This window comes from Ursus arctos, unplaced genomic scaffold (assembly GCF_023065955.2).
Source record: "Ursus arctos isolate Adak ecotype North America unplaced genomic scaffold, UrsArc2.0 scaffold_1, whole genome shotgun sequence".
NCBI lineage: Eukaryota > Metazoa > Chordata > Mammalia > Carnivora > Ursidae > Ursus > Ursus arctos.
In genome coordinates, this window is record NW_026622763.1 from 88,920,552 (window position 1) to 88,936,775 (window position 16,224).

At 43.3% G+C, this 16,224-nt stretch overlaps 1 protein-coding gene across 3 annotated transcripts in view; it reads left to right on the forward strand.

Moving 5' to 3' along the window:
- Positions 1-16,224, forward strand: part of XRCC5 (X-ray repair cross complementing 5) — a 90,181-nt gene that overhangs the window by 36,269 nt on the left and 37,688 nt on the right. For all 3 annotated transcript variants that reach the window (XM_026491997.4, XM_044381189.3, XM_044381188.3), the window contains 3 exons: positions 4,475-4,671; positions 12,614-12,707; positions 14,414-14,483. In XM_026491997.4, coding sequence (XP_026347782.2) covers positions 4,475-4,671; positions 12,614-12,707; positions 14,414-14,483 — 361 coding nt within the window. The remainder of the gene's footprint in view (positions 1-4,474; positions 4,672-12,613; positions 12,708-14,413; positions 14,484-16,224) is intronic.

The window sequence follows — 16,224 nt, forward strand, 5'->3', positions numbered from 1 at the left end:
GGAATATGAAGCCTAACATGTAAAGGGGTGACTCAGTGAACACTTGAGTATTCTAAGTGTTGTCAAGTATACACTACTTGTATAAACTTCTTTGGTGTTTTTGACAAGTGAACTTCAAGACCTAAAGCTCTTTGTCATTTGTAGGGAAGGGAGGAGCAGACCAGTTGGTGTGAAAAGCTTGCAAAAATATTTGGTCACTGTGGTGAAGAATAGAAACTTCTAATATTTGGCAGATTTATCCAGGATGGGTTCTGTCTGCCTTCAGTAAATGTTTATTGGGTTGATGAACAGGTAACAAGCCACAAGCATAAGTAGTTGTTACCTTTCAAAGCTGCAGGCACTGGCAGCTTTGATTTTTACAGCTTACCAACCTTGTTTTCTTTGTGGGGGAGAGTTTTTAATATGGTTTATCCGTACAAGGAAGTATTACTGCCACGGCATTTATAAATTGAATTCAGTTGTTAAAAAAAAACCCAAATATTTATTGAGTACTGACATTGTGCCATGAGCTAAGATAGAATAAGCCCACTGCTTGAAAGGACCTCCCCCCTCAGAGGAGTGAGAGGAGTGGAGATGCAAAACCAATAGGTACAACAGTGATGGGTGCAAAACACTGGGGGAAAAAGATTCTCACAAGTGGGTGACTGAAGAAAGGCTTCCCCGAAGCAGAAAGGGGATGTGTGATGTGACGGGGCCACGGCAGGCAGAAGTAGCATCATGTACAAAAGCAGGGGAACATGGAGGAGGGGACTCATGGATGGTTGCATTTGGCTGCAGAATAGGCTGTGTGGGGAAATGATGGGAAAGGTGGCAGGGAAGGTAAGTAGCAGGTGGATCGTGAGGAGCCAGTCCCTTGGATGTTACCTTATAGGCAGTGGGAAGTCCCTGCAGGGTTTTGTCAGCAGGTAGGTAATGGATTTGTAGAAACGAGCTCTGATGGTGATGTGGAGACGGAACGGAGACCAGTGCGAAAAGCCGCAGTGGCTCCCATGAAGGCCTGAATTAAAGCAGTGACAGGGAGAGTGGAGAGGGAAAATGTAAAGGCAGAGGAGACAGGACCTGAGGGACTGGATGTAGTTGAGGACAAATAGGAATTGGAGAGAACAGGATCCTAGCTTGGATGTGTGGAAGGATGCGTTGGCGTCATTGTCAGTGACGATGGGGAATACAGAATGAACAGACAGAAAAGGCAGTTCGCATATTTTTGCAGGTGTGGAATTTGAACTATCTGTTGGCTGTTCTAGTACAGACACCCAGTGGGAAGTTGGAAGTAGGGATACAGAGCCCAAGAGAGAATTCAGGACTTGAGAGTCCTCTTTGGGTAGAATAGAAGTGAACGAGATCCCCTGGAAATAGTATGTTGCATGAGAAGAAACGAGAACAGAGTCCTGAACACCAATGTATGAGTGAATAATTAAGGATAGACAGAAAAAATAAAAAAAGGGTTGTTAAAAGACAAAACAAAATGTTCCTGTCACCATCACCACCCCCCACCCACCCGAAAATTGTCAGAGGTAGAAAGAACTAGGAGAAGCTGGTGTCTTGGAAAACACAGGGAAGGAAGCGTGTCCAGAAGGAAGGAACCACAAGTCAGACACTGCACACTGGTGAGTGAGGGTGAGCATGGCAGAGGCCTTGGGGCCTGTCATGAGGTCTTTGCTGACTTTGAGGGCCCGGTGGCAGTGGAGTAGTGGGGCGGGGACTTTAGTGGAGTAATCTGGTGCTGGAGGAGAGAGCTCTGCTGACGGAGGGAAAGAGAGAAAGGACGCGGGAAGCTAACGAGGATGTGGGGTCCAGTAACATTTCCTTTATAAATGAGACATTTCATAGCTGAGAGAAAATGAGCTGGAAGTAGGGGGCAGAAGGACAGGGAGATTAGCCATCAATTTGTTGACAACAGGTTAATTTAATTCTAATTTTGGAAAAAAATGATGAAAGATACATTTTTGGGAAGTGTACCGTAACATCTGCCTGTTAAATAATTGATACAGTGTTGGTAAAATCAGCATATTGGTAGCTTATAAGCTAACCATGTGGCCTGGGGATTTTTTTTCTAGTCTTTTTCAAATTGTAAAAATCACATCAAGGAAAAACAGTTGCTTAAAAGAGAAATACGTTTAAGATCGTAATCTCAGCTCCTCTTCTGTTAAAGTGTTACTTTCTCATAACCTCAGTTTTTTAAATGAATTGAGATTTTTTGAATGAATGAATTCGATAAATATCCCACTTAGTTTTATCGAAAACGTAACCTTAGAAAAAATATGAGTGGTTGATGCTTTAGAACATCCCCTGTAGGGTGATGACACTGTTTGAAAGAATTGCCTAGAATTCATACTGAAGATCTGGAATATTTTTCAGTGGGGAGGTTGGCGTAGGATGTATGTCCATTTGTCCTTGTTCTTTTCCCAGAAATGTCGATTGAATATCACAGAATCTTCCAGAGTAGTCTGCTGTGTTGCGTGTTGGAGTACCGCTTACATCTTGAGGGCTCTCTAAGCTTTGTAGATAATTTAATGACCTGAGGGAGAGGACTGTGAATTAAGAATTATGCACAAGAAGGTTGGGGATAGATTCACAGGGTTTGGGATCACTTTGGTTTCTCCTTTTGCTTCACATTAAACGAGCTGATGTTGTTGATGCTCAAGGGAATGTTGAGTAATTATGAAAGAGGAAAATGGGAGTCAGACTCCGAGACAAATGAATATACTATGGAGAAGGAAGAGTGGTTTGGTGTATTGAGATGAGGGGGCTGCACATGAAAGTTCTAGAGTACATTAACTCAGATGATATTTACTATTTAAGCCGAAGCTTTTTGTTTTTTAGAATGGATACTTCCAGCTTACATTTTCTGCAGGGTAGGAAAACAGTCCATGGGGTGGTATAAATCATATACCTTGTGATATGAAACAGTATTTTGAATTATAAGAACTTTTCAGCTCCCTGGTTTTTTTTCTTTAAAATTACCAATGTTTAAGTCTTTTAAAGGTGGGAATAGTAGGAGTCTTGTTCTCCAATCGAATTTTGGAATGATTCTCTAATAAAGGAAAGAAAAGGTCATTGAATTGATAGTTTCATTTTGCTTACCTCCCTGTACTCCTCCTGTTGTGTCCCCTCCTGTATTCCTTTTAGAGTATTTACTTTTCTGGGCAGATACTAGCATTGCCAAGCCTGGTGTCGTAGCCGGAAAGCAGTACAGGTGACTGAATGGAAGTGGCTTGTCCAGGTTTTCACTCATGTGAACATGGCAGAACCTGCCTTGGCCTTGATCCCTGCCCCGTTCTTGGTGCTCCTTCCTGACACTTGTGTCAACAAATACAGTCCTAGGAAAGAGTACTTTATTCCTTCAACCAATACCTGTTAGTTGCTTATTATGGGCCACCCACTAGTTTTGGTACCAACATCTCTGCTTTTAAGAGGGGAGGTTAAATAAACAAGTAAACTGTAAGATTGGTAAGGTAATTTTAGGTAATGACAAATGCTTTACAAACTATAAAACAGGGTGACAGGAAATAGCTGGGTGGCTGGATGGGAGTAGAGGGGCTGCTTCACAGAGTATCAGGATAAGCCTCTCTGAAGAGGCGATATTTGGGCAAAGAACAGAAGGATGATAAAGGGCCAACTCTGTGGAGATCTAGGGGAAGGCTGATGAGGCGGAGAGAGCGATAAATACAGGCCCCAAAGGCTGGGCCGTGCCTGGCATGGGAGTGAAGCAGGAAGAGCCCGGCCTGGCTGGGGGGTGAGAGTAGTGAGGGAGGAGGGTGGCAGATGAGGGAGGCGTGCCGGCGCTGTGATGTGCGTGACTTCCTCGGGTGTGGGAAGGGCTCGGTGTAAGACCGCCTTGGCTACACGGAACAGTGAAAGTAGATTCAGGGAGACCCGTTAGAAGGAGATTGTGGTGGCTCCCACGAGAGGGGATGTCCCCCAGGCAAGAGTGCTGGGAGAGCACATGGACGGAGTAGATCGACCAGTGGAGAAGAGCCCAAACTCAGCACTCCGGGGGGGTTGGGACAGACCAGTACTGTCTCTCCTGCAGACTTTTTCCTGAGACTCACTGAGCACGGCAGCTCCTCCTGAACCCCATTTCACCCACCACGCACCGTCTAAGATTACACAAGGGAGAAAGCAGTCTGCTGAGGGGAGCTAAAAGGATTAGAGGCTCCTGGAATGAGGCTCGCGTATTGTCGGGGCGGTAGAGGCAGCAGCCTCTTTCTGTAAGATGAGCCTCTCTCTTCTCTAAGAGGCCTCCAGCTGATGGCGCCTGGGCTCAGATCTGGTTTACAGTTGCTTGTAGATGTTGCCGGTGTCCTGCTAACCAGGGTGTTGGTTCCAGGGCCACCTTTGTTCCCTGTTACATGTGGTAAGAATCCAGTAGCTCTCCCAAACTAAAGATGGAGGATCTCTGATCAGAAAAGTCTAGTGAAGTCGCGTATGATGTCTACATCCGTGTTTTAAAACCCTCCTTCCTTTTCCACAGTGTCTGCTGCATAGAGCTTTACATCCCCAGGAGCCTCTGCCCCCAATTCAGCAGCATATTTTGAATATGCTGGACCCCCCCACTGAGGTGACAGCTAAATGTCAGATTCCGCTCTCTAAAATAAAGACCGCTTTCCCTCTGACTGAAGCCATCAGAAAAAAGGATCAAGTGACTGCTCAGAACATTTTCCAAGACAAGTAAGTACTCGATGTAGTTGCACTTGACATTGGAGTATGTAAGACTGGGCAGTCTTAGAGGAGCTCTGGAATTAAGGGTTGCATATGGGTCTCTGGTTGAAGGAAGAAACCTTTTGATGTTTGACCCTCACATTGAAAATAGTCGTTTCTCCTATCTGTCCATTGTAGATATATTATCCTTACAAATTCACTTGGAATTTCTTCCTTTTCTTTTTTTTTTCCTACCTGGAATTTAGAGCTATCTTTCTGGGTTGTTGATGTCTTGATCAGCATCACATTCTCGGTGATTTATGTTTAATGGGAAGGCTAAACAGTTTTTGAACATCTAAGACTAGATTTTACTGTTTTTAAAGTAGGGTGCTGGGAATGAGAGGACAGGAGTCAAGGTCACAAGATTTTTCAGCTGGGAGGCTGGCGTCAGAGAATAGCAGTGAGATTTTTGGAGGAAAAGTGGGAGGGAGGATGAAAAGCTGGCCCTTCTTTAGCTCTGCTCTTACTGTATCAGTGATATACGTGGGTATACCAGGAGTGAGGGATTTGTAGTTTAACAACTGCAAAATGCTTATCCAATGATCAAGCTTTCAGGTAGTTTTTTCCCCTCATCAGATTCTGTTCACAGTCTGTATCAGTTTCCATTCAAAGCAAAACAAAAACCATAAGAAGTTGTTCTTGATGATCCAGAATCATTTGGGTGTATAACATTGATTTTACCAGGTGTGGGTTCAGTTATTGGTGACTTTTCTTCCCAAATCAAAATGATCTATTCATTTCTTTTGGTTACATTCTAATTAAACCATAATTTTTTCCCCTTTTTTGTCTTTGATTTCCTTCCCACACCTGTATCTTTATTGACAAACTGAAGCGTATTGTTTGTAAATACCCTGTTGGAGGAATACAGAATAATTTTCAGAAACTGTCACAGGGTTCTGTACATTATTAATTTATTGAATTATTTTCCAAGTTGAATAGAAAGCCTTGCGTGTTCTATGACTTTGTAGAGGTTAATATCCCAAGCTTTGTTAGAATTGGAAAAAAAAAATCATGGGATTGGTATATGAATCATGTGCATTCCTAACACATCCTGGAGAGCTGTGTGTTTCTTTTTTTCCTCTACATAGGAAGACTGTCACTAAAAATCCACTTCCCCTCTGCTATCCTCATCTACTGTATCCCTCTGGATTAGGATTTTAGAACAGCTCTACACACTTCTGAGTCCCTTTCTTCCCAAGACAGGTTTGCTGTGGTCTCATTGCAGTCGTATGGCTGTTCTCTCTCTGTGTTAAAAGCTCCAGTTCATGATCTGGTGTTGTGGGTAAGAAATGGGCTATTTTTCCCTCCCCCTGTTGATTAAAATGTAAATTAGCTGGTTAAAAAACACACCACGAAAGCCCGAGACCGTTGTTCTGTGATTTGATCCCTGCCGAGATTGCACCTCCAGCTCTGTTCCTCCCGCTCACTCTTTGAGGAAGCCCGGGTGCGCGGGCTGCTTGTGCCCTGCTCCCATAGTGGTTTGTGACATAACCACGTCATCGGCCTGGGGCCTGGGAATTATCTCGCTCACACACCTACTCACACCCTTATTCTCAACCCTTTCTTCTCAGAAATCTTCCAGGTTTTTACGAACTGCAGAAATGACTCATTTAACAAATATTTATTGAGTCGTTCCCGTATTTAAGAAGAATGACTCAGTCCCTTCTGCAAGGTTCTTAAACCCCTCAATTTTAATGATGAGGCTTCAGTCAGCTTTGGAGGTGGTCTTCCTACCGGGGAGAAATGGCTAACAACTGGCTGTTTTTGTGTATGTTCAGCACCTCCATATTCACAGTACATAGTCTCTTTGTAGAGGTGGAGGGCTAAGATTGGGGAGTGGGCAAATGCCTGTGCCGGAGGTGGGAATCGCCAGTTTTTATTCCAGCTTTGCCACACTCGATCTGATTTTGGTTAATTTACCTTTCAAGAGTTTCTGCATCTAAAAACAGCCTCATCTCTAGATATTTTAACAATGAAATCACAAATATTGAAGCAGTTTGAACTGTTTGAAAGGAAGGCAGGAGTCAGAACCCAAAGCAATAGTAGTATCATTATCTAATAAAACATCGAATATTTGAGATCTAGTATTCATGCTGGACCTGTTGAGTCCTGAGTATTAGGAGTGATTTCTTCATTTCAAGAAGGTAAGAGCACCACCTGACAGTGTAGTCCAAAAATGTACTGTTACCCTGACCATAAAAAAGCATTGCTTCCCTCAATGTTGCTGCCCGCCCTTGAAATGACAAGGTTGTCTCTTGGACAGGGATCTTCAACACGAGAATTAGGACATTGGAGGTCTAATTCTAAGTTTGTGCAGCTAACTCATATGTGATCTTGATTTTGTTTTGTCTCTGTGCAGATATATTCTAAACTTTTCTTCTCTTTTCAAGTCCCTTAAGATCCTCCCCCACTTAATGCTCAGTGACCAGCCTCACCTGGTTACTGGTGTAGACCTCAGACTCAGACAATGTGAGTGGGTCCCCTCACTCACAGTGTGACCTTAGGCTCAAGCTGCTTATCCACCTTGAGCATCAGTTTCCTCCTGCGTAAATAGGGATACTAGGAATAGCTCTCATGGAGTCGTCATGAGGGTTAATTGAGTAATATATGCTGTTGACTGTTGCATGTCTAGAACCCAGTACAGTGCCTAACACATGGTAAGCATACAGTGTTGGTGAGGAAACGATTTACAAAATCTTTGACATGTCCCTGGCGTACTCGAGATGACTCCGATGGTGATAACGATGTCATATGGAAGATAGAGGTCTGTAGGTGGGAATGCGTCAGTTCTGTGGCCCATTTCCTCTAAAAATATACCTGTGCTGCATCTGCCTCACGTCTTTCCTTTCCTTTTTTTTTTTCTTTATTTTTTAAGATTTTACTTATTTGACAGAGCACAAGCGCTCACATAACTGGAGGGAAGAGGCAGAGGGAGAAGCAGACTCCCTACTGAGCAGGGAGCTCAATGTGGGGCTCGATACCAGAATCCTGGGATCATGACCTGAGCCAAAGGCAGAAGCTTAACCAACTGAGCCACCCAGGCGCCCCCACTTTCTTCTTCCCCGTCTCGATGGAAGGGGGTACCTTGTCCTGTCCTAAGTCCGTCCTCTCACCCGTGTCCTGGGATGCCATCTTCTGTCTCTTCTGATACCTTAGCCCACTAGTAATTTCTTCCCTCTTTCTGTGTTTTCACCTTCTCCCTCCTGACCAGCTCCTTCGCCTCCACACATTAGCATTGTATTTCTTTTCTCTGAGTCAAAATACAATTATGCCCTCAGCTTTCTCCCTTGGATTACTGCCTGTTATCGTCCTCTTTCTTTCCGTAACATAGGCTTATTGGAAGAACAGTCCACACCGCTGTTTTTCCCAGCCTCCACTACTTCCCTGCAACCCATCTTCCATAAGACACTAACTGCAAAATTTCCTTCAGCCTGGTGGTCCTTTCCTTTCTTGACCTCCTTGTAACACTTGACATTGTTGATTATTTTCCCCCTTGGGACTCCTCTATCGTCCTTAACTTTAGCTTCTCCAGATTTTTCTTTCTGAATCTTTGCAGTTTCCTCTCAGATACCTCTGGGGTCTGCTTCCCCCCCCCCCACCTTAAGTGTTGATGTTCTGTCCCATAGGACTCCTCAGAAAGAGCTGACATGTACTGGACACAGGTGTGTACTGAGTGCTCTACATGCATTCCCTGTGTGGACAGTCTTGGCCATCGTGGGGGAATAGATTTGTTTGTTTACTCCTTCTTAAAGCTGAGGACACAGAGACTTCAAGGAGATAAGAAACTTGCCCAAGATCGCAGTGGGTTAAGTGTTGGAGAAAGGGTTTACACGCACACAGACTGACTCCGGAGCTTGCCTTCCCGACCATTATGCCATATCGATAGCCTTAACAGTGCGTGTCCCAAGACCTTTTATTATTTCACATACAGGTCTTCAAAAACTACTAAATATCTGTCCATTCTTAATATACTTCCGTCCTATGCTCTGGACGTCTGAAGTGTATAGATCCCTCAAGTTCAGTGTGTCCGGAAATGACTTCACCTTCTTCTGTCTCCTTTCATGCTCCCTTCACACCTCTTCATGCAGTTATTCTGCGTTTCAGTGACGGACACTTAATTTCCGGGGAGTCAATACCTTTCCTTTACTTTCCGTGTCTAATTGGTTTAGCAGGTTGTGTTAGCTTTACCTCAAACCTCCTCCTTTGCTTCAGGTTAGTATAGTGGCTGATAGCGTTGATTTTGCAGTCAGGTGGAGTTGGAGCCAAATCGAAGCATTTCCCTTCAATGGTGGTTCGAATTGGCAAGTTGCTCTGTGCTATTTGCGGTAACAAATACCTGCCTTTCAGAGGCCCTGCGGGAGAGTGGCTTAGAGTGCAGAATTCGTTGTGGACCCCCTTACTAACTGTGCTGTGGACAAGGTCAGGCCCTTTTGAACCTTGGTTTGTTCATTTGTAAAATGTCAGTAATGATAGCTAACTCGTAAGGTGGTTGTGAAGTTTAACTGAGGTATTTTAAATACGCTTGGTGTAGTGACTAGCATGTGGTTAACGTTAGGGGAAAAAAAAGTTAGCTCTTACTAGCACCTCCTCCCGCCATTGCTCTTCTGTAGGCCTCAGTTTATCCTGCTTTACCGAGATAACCCCTGAACTGATTTCCCTTTCAGGTCTGACCTGTTTCTAATCCGTCATGTGTTTGCTACCTGAGTGATTTTTTTTTCCAAAAACAAATCCGATCACATCAACGCAGTGGTTCTTAATCTTTGTGTGTACGTGTGTGCGTGCGATGGACCCTTTTGATAATCTGATAAAAACTGTGAACGCTCTCCCCAGAAAATCACCTCACATACTAAATTTTGCATGTAATTTCAGGTGGTTCACAAATCCCCTGTCACTATCCTTGGACCCCTGATTAAAAACCTTTGCTTTAGTAGCTTTCCATTAGCATCGGCTCAAGCGCAAGCTCCGTTACACAAATGAGAAAACCTAGATAAGCAGAAGGAACAGAAGTACCTACTCCTAATCCAGCTCCTTCGAGATCCACTTTCTGTCCTCACAGTGTCTGTGTCCATGGTTTAGGTACAGTAGTCCCCCCCCCCTACCCACAGGGCATGCATTTCAAGACCCCCAGCGGATGCCTGAAACCATGGACAGTATTGAACCCTCTCCGTGCTGGTTTTTTCCTATGTACACGTTACATAGCTATGATACAGTTTTAAGTTATAACTTAGGTACAGTAAGAGATTAACAACAATACTAACCAAAGAGAACAGTTATAGTAATGTACTGTAAGAAAAGTTCTGTGAATGTGTCCCTCTCTCAAAATGTCTTGTACTCTACTCCCCTTTCTTGTGATGATGTGAGCTGGTAAAATGCCTACATGACGAGATGAAGTGAGGTCAGTGACGTAGGCATTGTGACGTAGCGTGAGGCTACTGTTGACCTTCTGACCCGTAAGTCATAAGAAGCATCATCTGCTTTCACACTGCTGTTGACTGCAGGTAACTGAAACCGTAAAGCAAAACCATGGATCAGGGGGGGACTGCTGTATTTTCCATCCTCCTCTCTCGCTACTTCCCAGCCTGCCTTTCCTGCGTCAGCCCAGTACAGCTCCTGGCTGTCCTCTTAGAGGGACATGCTGCTTATGACCACAGTAGTTTGCTAATCGCTTGCTTAGGTATTTATCTCTTTTATTTGGCTGAATTTCCTGAAATGTTGGTTATGTATTACTTTTTGTACTTTTAGAGTCTAGAGCCCAGTGTAGTGGCCAGCACCACAGTAAGTATGAGGTAAATGTTTGGCCAAATAGATGAATTACAAAATGTATGCATATTTATAAAAGCCAGTAAGAAAATGAGAACGGTAAATTATCCATGGTTCTGGCATCCAGATGCAGCAGCTGTTGACGTCCACGTGTCTGCTAGGGTCTTGCCTGGATAATTTCTACCTTCCAGAGCTCAGCTTCTTTGGATAATTTTGGGATGAGAGTCATTGCCCTTTCCCACTAGAGAGTGACATTATTAGTTTAATATATGTAAAATTCCTAATAATGCTATTAAATGGTTCAGTCTTGAGAACATTAATCATATTCCAGTTTTCACTACTTTCTACTTATTGCCTTTACCTGCCCACTCCTGGAGGATTGATATATATATGTATATATATATATATATACATATATACATATGTGTGTGTATATATATAATCTCTTTGTCCTTCCTTCCCCAGAACCATACTTTGGAGGGTGTAAGAAATTCTCCATGCGATTCAACCTTGTGTTCTCAGAACTTAGCGTAGCTCTTTATATGTTTAATGCTTCTTAACAGCACTATATGAGGTGATTTGCAGTTTTGGAAGACTGTAGAGGAGTAGTGATATGCTCATGGTGCTTTTCATCATTGTGTTTTTCTGAGGAGCAAACTGAAGACCAGAGAGGGGAGTCACTTACTAGACTTTAAACTCTAGATACACAAAAATTAAAATACCTGTCAATACCTTTAAGAAGGTGTAAGGGTCCAGGGTTGATCAGTGGAAAAAGTGAGACTTGAATCCAGGAGTACTACGTTGTCTGTCTCTTGAGAAGAACTGGCAAAGGTTCACTGAGATGACTGTGACTTTTCTAAAAGGACTCCAATTCTGATGGAATTTCATGCTCCCTTGGGCTTATGCATTTTTCCTCCGTTTTTGCCATCAAGAACTTGTGTTTATTTCTTACTCTACTTGAAGAGCTCTGGATGACTCACCCCTTTGCATGTTTCCTGGTCTCTCTCCTACTTCTCTTTACTTCTCAAAGGGAAAAAGGCAAGTGGTGAATGGAAAGATGTCAAGTAATAAAAGTTTTAATTCATGTTTGTGAGGCTGTAATAATTACTTCAGTCCTTTTGTCTCACGGTAAGAGACTCTTTATTGAAATATCTTTGAATAAGCCAGCTTATGCCTCATTTTTCTTTGTTTTTAGGGTAACCTCTTCTTCAGGGCTCATACTCTGAAGGTTGGGCTTTTGAACAAAAACACATCACGTTTAGAAATACCAGATCTTGGTTACGAACTTCCCTTCTCATTCAGCCATTTCTTGACAGCTGCTTTTGCCCCAGATTGATTATATGTCTGGGAGAAAAATTCTCGTATCTCTATGTTCAGCAGCTCTATGTTCAGGGAGATTACGAGCAGAGTCTTTGGATTTGATTTTCTTCTCCTCTGCAATTAATTTGTCCTCTTCTTGACTTTAAGGCAGGCTGTTGAAGCCAGCATGTTACTTGAAACAAGATGTTTGTCACAGTTCCTTGGAATCATCTTTCCCTTACTACACAGATGCTGTTGGACTGTTAGCATATTGCCCAAAACAGAATTAGGTTTATAAAAGAACAAATTAAAAGGCTTTTTTTGAAAGTGGTTTTTTATAGTTTAAGGACTTCTCTAAGAACAAGGTCTTGCATATTTAATTAAGGATTTTCTGGTAAGTTTTGACAGCTGTGAGTAGCAGCTTCTAAAGCTCTCACATACATGATGGAGAAAAGGGGTATTAGACCCAAAGGTCATCATGTCCGTGGCAAGCTAATAGTTGTCGATTCTGAGACAGAAACTAGCAAATGGTATCTGAAGTAAATGGGTCTCTTCCTGAAATGCCAGGTTTCCTTTACCATTTCGTGCAGTTTTATCTTTGGCGGGGGCTCTGTGATGCGGCTGCAGATTATGACTTCTCTGGCGCTATGAGGTGGAGCCAGGGCTGCTCCTGTCAGGCCTTCAGGAATTCTGGGGCTGCGAGAGGGGGGCAGGCTCTTCATCCACCAGGACTCTGCAGCTATTTATTTTTGACACTTGAAAAATAAATGTATACTTCATAGGTCACGCAAGTCTGGTTTTTGTATTGTTTATTCTGTTTTAAGAGAAAAAAATCCATGTATTTCTTTTCCAGCCATGAAGAGGGACCCACCTCTAAAAAACTGAAGACTGAGGAAAGGGAGGCCTGCTTCAGCATCTCCAGCCTGGCAGAAGGCAGTGTCACCAGTGTAAGCAGAACTTTCCCAGGGTGCTCCCCGCCTCTCTGGAAGGTTGGGATGTGGTTGGGGAGGGGGGCGGATTGTATCAATTTTTGTTAGTCCTTTAATAATTCACTTTCTCTGGTGCTTTTAATATATGAACCCTGTACATCCTTCTCACACGTCTTCCTTTATTGTCAGGGAATTATCTCTGTGACACATGTGCATGGAGCACAGTATAATATGCAGCACATGGAATAGCTCAGTGGAGCTTGGTAGCACCTTGGGTAGAGATTTTTTGGTTGGCTTTACTTTGCAGCTTCCGTTTAGTTAAAATGATAGGATAAGCGGAGGTTGATGATAGAAGTCTTAGTCTCCGAACATGTAAAATTTAGGAGCATGACTCCTCTGTTTTCTTTTCTAATATACAACTTCAGAATAGGCTTCACAAGTTTAAGATTTTCCGAAACTGAGTATCCTTTGACACTGGAGATCTTCTTTACTTAATGAGAAGGTTTTGGAACTTGAATATATTGCCGTCTGTTAAGTGGCATTATTTTGAATCAGTGAATCTTAAAAATTGTCTTTCACTAGCCAAATGTACTAGGAAGGATGGTTAGCATTAGGGCATGCCTTTTTTCCAACCTTAAAAAGAAATGCTCTCAGGATAAACTGAACATCTGAAAATGATTTCGATTTTTTATTTCAGTGTTTTATAGTAAAGGAAAAAAAGATCATGACCTTATTTGTGTTTAGAGCTTTTCTGACTGCTATCCCAGAGCAAACTGCAAACTTTAGTACATTTTGCACCAAAGTTTACCAGCCATAACAGAAGCTAATTGTCTTCTCCCTGGTGAACTGAATGATACTTCGGGCGTGTTAAGGTTGGGACTGGAAGATTTTTTTTTTTTTTTTTTTTGAGAGAAGAAGGGGCGGGGAGGGTGAGAGGAAGTGAAAGAATCTTAAGCAGGCTCCACGGCCAGTGCGGAGCCCGACATGGGGCTCGATCTCACAACCCAGAGAACATGACCTGAGCCAAAATCAAGAGTCAGATGCTTAACTGACTTGAGCCACCCAGGCGCCTCTAGGTTGCGACTGGAAGATTGAAGACCTACATATGATCGGGAAGTGCTGTATAGAGTGGCAGTTTCATCTTTGAAACTTTCCCGGCTAGCACCGTGGTAAATCTTGACACAGTATCTGCTTTTATTTTGGGAGGGACGTGTGCAGTTTGGGCACGTTTGTATGTTCTACCAAAACTTTCAATGCCAGAGACCTCAGCAGTCCCCACAAAAGGGCAGTTCAGCAAACCAAGTTCAGGAGTTATGTCTCGTGTCCTCTTCAGTGGGGCAAATACATTCTGAACTGACCCAACACTGCGGAATCTTCCCTCCCTAATTGGTTGGGTGTCCGGATGTGCCAGCATTGTGTCACATAAAGCCTTCTGGCTGAGCTGACTGGTGACTTGGGTAGTAATACTTCCGACCTCTCTGGAAAGAAGTCTGCTTCCGTAAGAGAGGGAAATGAAAGTACAGACAGCAGCTCTTTGGCCACAGGAATCTGGTCGCTTTTAACACAACCCCGGAAATGGAAGTGAATAGAAAGGACTTTCTTTTTGTCTTTGGTTTTATTTTGTAAGAGCACACTTACTACATGAAGCATCTCGAATTGCCTGGGGTGCTGCCAAAAAGAGAAGTGATCTGTAGGGTTACTGTCTGTGTGTGCATGTATTCTAGGTTGGAAGCGTGAATCCTGCTGAAAACTTCCGTGTTCTAGTGAGGCAGAAGAAAGCCAGCTTTGAGGAAGGTGAGTGGTATGCTGTCAGCTCTGCGTTTAAGGGAAGATACACAATTACGGTAATGGATTTATCATCTAGATTAAGAAGTATAGCCTTTTGTTGGTATCCTTATAATAGCAGGTTTCTCTCCTAGTGGACCTTTGTGATTGTGTTATTGGTGAGCTCACTGAGGCAACATTCTGAACACATGAGGGTAAACTCAACACAGGTCTGCCCCAGCAGGAAAAGGGCTAATTTGTAGATCTTTTTGTTAAGAAAACTGTAGGCCAGAACCGTAGAGCTTTTGGTTCCACTTCATTGAAGTTCCTTGGGGTCTTGTAAGTGAGCTTGGAATAAAACATTTTTTTAAAAAAATATTTTGTATTTATTTATTTGAGACACAGGGAGAGCATGCATGCGTGAGAAGAGGGGGAAGAGCAGAGGGAGAGGGGCAAACGGACCCTCAGCTGAGCATGGAGCCCAATGTGGGGCTTGAACCCACGACCCTGAGATCATGACCTGAGCTGAAATCAAGAGTCTGATGCTTAAATGACTGAGCCACCCAGGTGCCGCTGGAGTAAAACATTTTTGTCATGTCTTCCTCTTTTCAGTGACCCATAATTCTTGTTCTAGGCCTAAGGGTTTGAGCCTCTTTACACAAGTCCCAGAACACCATGCTGCCGCCCCTAGATTTGATCTTCCTGAAATTGACTATATCCTCACATTTTCTTTTTATGAATTAAAACCTAGAATTCCATTTAGGCATGGGCTAATATTAGAAGTTTTCTGGAATGGACGGAGAGTCTGGGACCAACATTCATTCACTAGGTTGTGTTTAAATTCCTGTTTATTTACTCTTTAAAGGAGTGGCGGCTGGCAGTTCTCATCCTGCAGGTTTGTGCGTACGAGAGTGCTGTGTTCATTATTGCCACCTAGGGTCAGGCCTGTCCATGAGCTGCCACCTTTGTGTTTATGTGAATGTGGGCACAGAACTTCTCTCCCTACTTCTTGGCATTTTAGGGGGGAAATGACTCCTCTAAATGCCTAGGAAACCCTACAGTTTCTAGGTTGACTCTCTGCAGTACGTAGCATAAGTGTAGGTTACTACTTAAGAGTCTGAGAATCCTAGCAAGACTCCTGGGCTTGCTGTGCTGTTTACAGTCTCCTGGACCAGTCCTGTTGGCAGGAACACCGAAGGCCAGCCCATGAGAATTTCCGGAGGAAGACAAGCTTCATTACTATGATGATCTATATATGTTTCATGTTTTGAGGTGGAGAAGGAGCTTTTTGCCCTGTTAAGAACTGTCATGTAGGAGAAAAGCCTTTGAGAGTAACACAAAACAAAACTACATCTACGTAGATGAAGGAGTTCTGAAATTAAAGTGACAGCTTTCCAGAAGGATTGGTGGAAACAGTACTTCAGAATTTCTCTCCTTCATGTATGGGGGTGATCAAAGGAAGCTTTCACAGCATACGTACCTGTGCCGTTTTCTGCTTGGCTGCATATTGTGACTGTGTTTGGAAGAATGCAGAGGCATTACTGTGCAAGTCAGCTGGCTGTTGTCCATCATGATTTATCATGTTTTTGAAGAAAGATGGAGGCCATCTTAGCTTTTGATTATATGCTGTCGATTACCTCGGCCAAATGCAGAGGTCCTCCCTGTGGAAGTGACTAGTCTCTGTGGTTGGTGTAGGCGTGGTCTTGTCAGGGACTAAATCTGGCACGATCACAAATGTAAAGGCAGCCACTAGTGTCTGCTATGTTCAAGT